We start from the raw sequence: 3,693 nt of genomic DNA, 5'->3' as shown, positions 1-3,693 counted from the left end.
GGGATTGCTCCATAATTGGTACTTATGCACAAACTGAGTTGGGTCATGGCACCTTTTTGCGTGGCTTAGAGACACGTGCTGACTATGATGCTTCTACGCAAGAGTTTGTTTTGAATACTCCTACACTAACTGCCTACAAATGGTGGCCTGGTGGTTGTAAGTTTTATTAAATATTATAAATTTTACCTTAAACCTGTTTAATAGTATTTTACTTGCCTTAACTACAGTGGGTCACACAGCAAATTATGCAATTGTTGTTGCACAACTTTATACCAAAGGTGAATTTCGTGGTTTGGCTCCGTTCATAGTGCAATTACGCGACGAGGAGACGCATGAACCATTACCTGGTATTGATGTTGGCGAAATTGGTACCAAATTGGGTATGAAATCAGTTAATAATGGTTACTTGGGTCTGAAAAACTTGCGTATTCCACTTAAAAATATGCTTATGAAAAATCAACAGGTACCATATTTGTGTAGGATTATGAAATCAACACTAGATTTAAAACATAAAAACTTCTGATCTGCAGGTACTTCCTGATGGCACATATGTAGCACCTAAGAATACTGTTTTAACCTATGGCACTATGATGTTCGTGCGTTGTGCTCTTATACGTGATACAGCACAAAGCTTAGCGAAAGCTTCAACAATTGCCACACGCTATTCAGCCGTGCGTCGTCAAAGTCCAATAGATCCAAAGTAAATAGATTTTATTTGGCTTTAAGATTTATTTTTTAAACTTGAATTTATTCACAGTCTGCCTGAACCCCAAATAATGGATCATACCACACAACAATTAAAACTATTCCCACAGATAGCTAAAGCAATTGTTATTAAAACTACAGGCGACAATGTTTGGAATATGTATAGCAATGTGAGTGGTGAATTGGAACAGGGCATTCTTGAGCGATTGCCTGAAATGCATGCACTATCATGTTGCTTAAAGGCAATCTGCAGTGCTGATGCAGCTAGTGGTGTTGAGCTCTGTCGCTTGGCTTGTGGTGGACATGGGTATATGGATTGCTCCAACTTTCCTACCATTTATGGCATGGCTACAGCTGTGTGCACGTATGAAGGAGAAAATACTGTGATGTTATTGCAAACGGCACGCTATTTGGTTAAAGTCTACGCACAAGCTTTGAATGGCGAAAAATTGGTACCAACGGTTGCATATATTAGTGAAGCAGTAAAAGAAACAGAATTTGTCAACTTTGATGGTTCGCTACAAAGTATTGTTAAAGCCTTCGAATTTGTTGCTGCAAAGTGTGTATGATTAGGAATTAATTTATTGATTTATTTAAAATATATAATTATTTTTCAGTAAAATACGTATTGCCTATGAACGTATGGAAAAACTCCGTAAGCAAGGTTATGGACAAGAAGTAGCTGCGAATATGTGTGGCATTGAACTAACACAAGCAGCCGATGTATGTTTAATTATAATATATAAATTTGAATTATATTTCATTTACTAATAATAATTACAGTTGCACGGACGTGCTTTTTTAGCACTTTCTGCTTACACAGAATTACTAGCGATCGCACGTGGTGTCTCCAATGCAATGGGTGATGTTTTAAAAACTATTCTAGAATTGTATTTAATCGATGCTTGTTTAAATCGAGTTGGCGATTTTTTGAGAGTAAGTAATAGTTAAACTTGTATTTTTAGTTAATTATTATTATTAAATGCAATAGTTGTAATAACTATTGCTATTAAAAAGTGTTAAAGAGTATTAACAATGGATTATATTCTTGTAAGAATGGCCGAGTCTACGTCCTGGAGCCTATGCTTTAAATCTCTAGGAGTAAAAGAAGCCTGTCCGTGTAATATGAACTGCCCTTGCACAATTGAGGTCATGTTATAGCCATATGCTAAATATGTACTTCTCATTTACAAGCACATCTATCCCCAATTTATTCCCAAATTCCACCTCTACTTCTCATAACTTTGACCATCTGTTAAGGTGTCTTAACTTAGACACAAATTTTGGATCTATTGATTTATAGCTAAGACTTATTAAAGTGACAAAGTTTCTTTACCTTAATCCTAGTTAGCTTCAATTATCACACTTACATCATATCACGTTTTATCTGTTTATTCTAGCAATATTAAGAATAGATGCTGATCTAACCACTTTTGTCGTGGATGTAGCTCTGCGAATGAAGAGGAAATTATACTCCACCTCATGTATTACTGCACATTATTAGTTAGATTCAAAATTTTCCTGACCCCTTTCCTAACTAACAAAGCTGTCATGCTTTTGCATTTGGGATATATCCAATATCATTGACTTGTCAGATTGGTTCCCTTCTACTAAAATGGAAGAGTCGCACCTTTTCAAAAGAACGCTAGCTTTTTGAGATTTCTACCTTTAAAGAGTTTCTTCAGGCCTGATGTATAGAGTGTGTTTCATCCATAGTATGACAATGAATTATGATTCTTGAGTTTTGGTGCACGAGGTTGTTAAGCCAACCAAAATAATTTTTTTGAGGACAGATGTAATAAAGCTATTTTATATTATACTAAAATCGATTTTTTTATATACATTTCAGTTTATCAACTTCAGTGGAACTGAAATAGATAATTTGGAAATACGTTTGGAGAACTGTTTGAAACAATTACGACCGAATGCAGTTGCTTTGGTGGATGGTTTCGATCTACATGATCGTGTATTAGATTCAGCTTTGGGCGCTTCAGATGGTAATGTTTACGAACGTATATTTGAATGGGCGAAAAAGAGTCCCTTAAATACCGAATCTGTGAATAAATCATTCCATCAGCATTTGAAGCCATTTATGAAAGCTAATTTGTAAGAGAAAAGCAAATTTGTAAAAGAAAATCCAATGTCTTCAAAAGTATTCTACTTTCTCTATAAGAGATTCCTTACATTATTAGGCAAATATTTTTAAAATAACTTTTTGTAAATGAGCATATATGCAAATATTGTTATAGTTTTAAAACTTTAGTCCACTTACATATTCTTTGTAAATATTAACTAAACATTTGATATAAATAATTTTGTGTATAGAATAAATCTGTTTATATTTTATATATTAAATGCTTGAAGCATGTAGTATTGTTTTGTTACTTTTGTAAAAATGAGATTTTATAAATTTATTTAAATATTGGGAAATAATTTAGATAGTTAATAATATATTATATTGCATTTTGGTTGCTTGTTAATGTGTTTTTATTTTAATTGTAAAACAAAAATGTTTCTTTCCTGCATAGAAAAACATTTTTACTTTATAGAAAATACATTCTTACTTTATATAAATGATAGTTTTATTTTATTATATTATACAATAAATTTATATAAAATACAAGTTTTTTATTATACATGTCCCTGTTCTAGCTACATATTCTTCAAAATTTGGCCACTCAATAAGTATTAATTTAAAATTATTTTGGTAATTTTTATAAAGTACAGCTTTACGAAATGTATAAGTAATTAAATTTGGAAGTTTCAAACAAATTCTTATGGTTTGAAGAACTGAATTGTTATACTTAAAATAGACTTAATTTACTTATGTGTTTTAAAAACAACAAAATACAAAATAGTTTGAAACATTTTTTTGCAACTAATATTAAACCTGAGTTGGATTATGATTGTTTTAACGAAAAAATTTTCAAAAAAATACTTGCGGCGTTGGTCCTTTTTAACATTTTGAAATTATGTTTCGTATTCTTC

The 3,693-nt window shown here is 31.9% G+C and overlaps 2 protein-coding genes across 2 annotated transcripts in view; both read left to right on the top strand.

Annotated features, from left to right (window-relative positions):
- LOC119674310 (probable peroxisomal acyl-coenzyme A oxidase 1) overlaps window positions 1-2,961 on the top strand; it is a 4,420-nt gene extending 1,459 nt beyond the window's left edge. Inside the window, exons 2-8 of the mRNA XM_038085442.1 lie at window positions 7-156; window positions 228-463; window positions 531-700; window positions 758-1,264; window positions 1,323-1,428; window positions 1,489-1,641; window positions 2,555-2,961. Of these exons, the coding sequence (XP_037941370.1) occupies window positions 7-156; window positions 228-463; window positions 531-700; window positions 758-1,264; window positions 1,323-1,428; window positions 1,489-1,641; window positions 2,555-2,815 (1,583 nt within the window). The 3' untranslated portion in view covers window positions 2,816-2,961. The remainder of the gene's footprint in view (window positions 1-6; window positions 157-227; window positions 464-530; window positions 701-757; window positions 1,265-1,322; window positions 1,429-1,488; window positions 1,642-2,554) is intronic.
- The window catches only part of LOC119674309 (neurogenic protein mastermind-like), a 596,927-nt gene that overhangs the window by 105,085 nt on the left and 488,149 nt on the right, over window positions 1-3,693 (top strand). The gene's annotated exons all lie outside the window — the stretch shown is intronic.

Source organism: Teleopsis dalmanni, chromosome 2, assembly GCF_002237135.1.
Source record: "Teleopsis dalmanni isolate 2A chromosome 2, ASM223713v2, whole genome shotgun sequence".
NCBI lineage: Eukaryota > Metazoa > Arthropoda > Insecta > Diptera > Diopsidae > Teleopsis > Teleopsis dalmanni.
The sequence above is the reverse complement of the archived record's forward strand: the minus strand, read 5'-3'. Positions and strand labels throughout refer to the sequence as shown.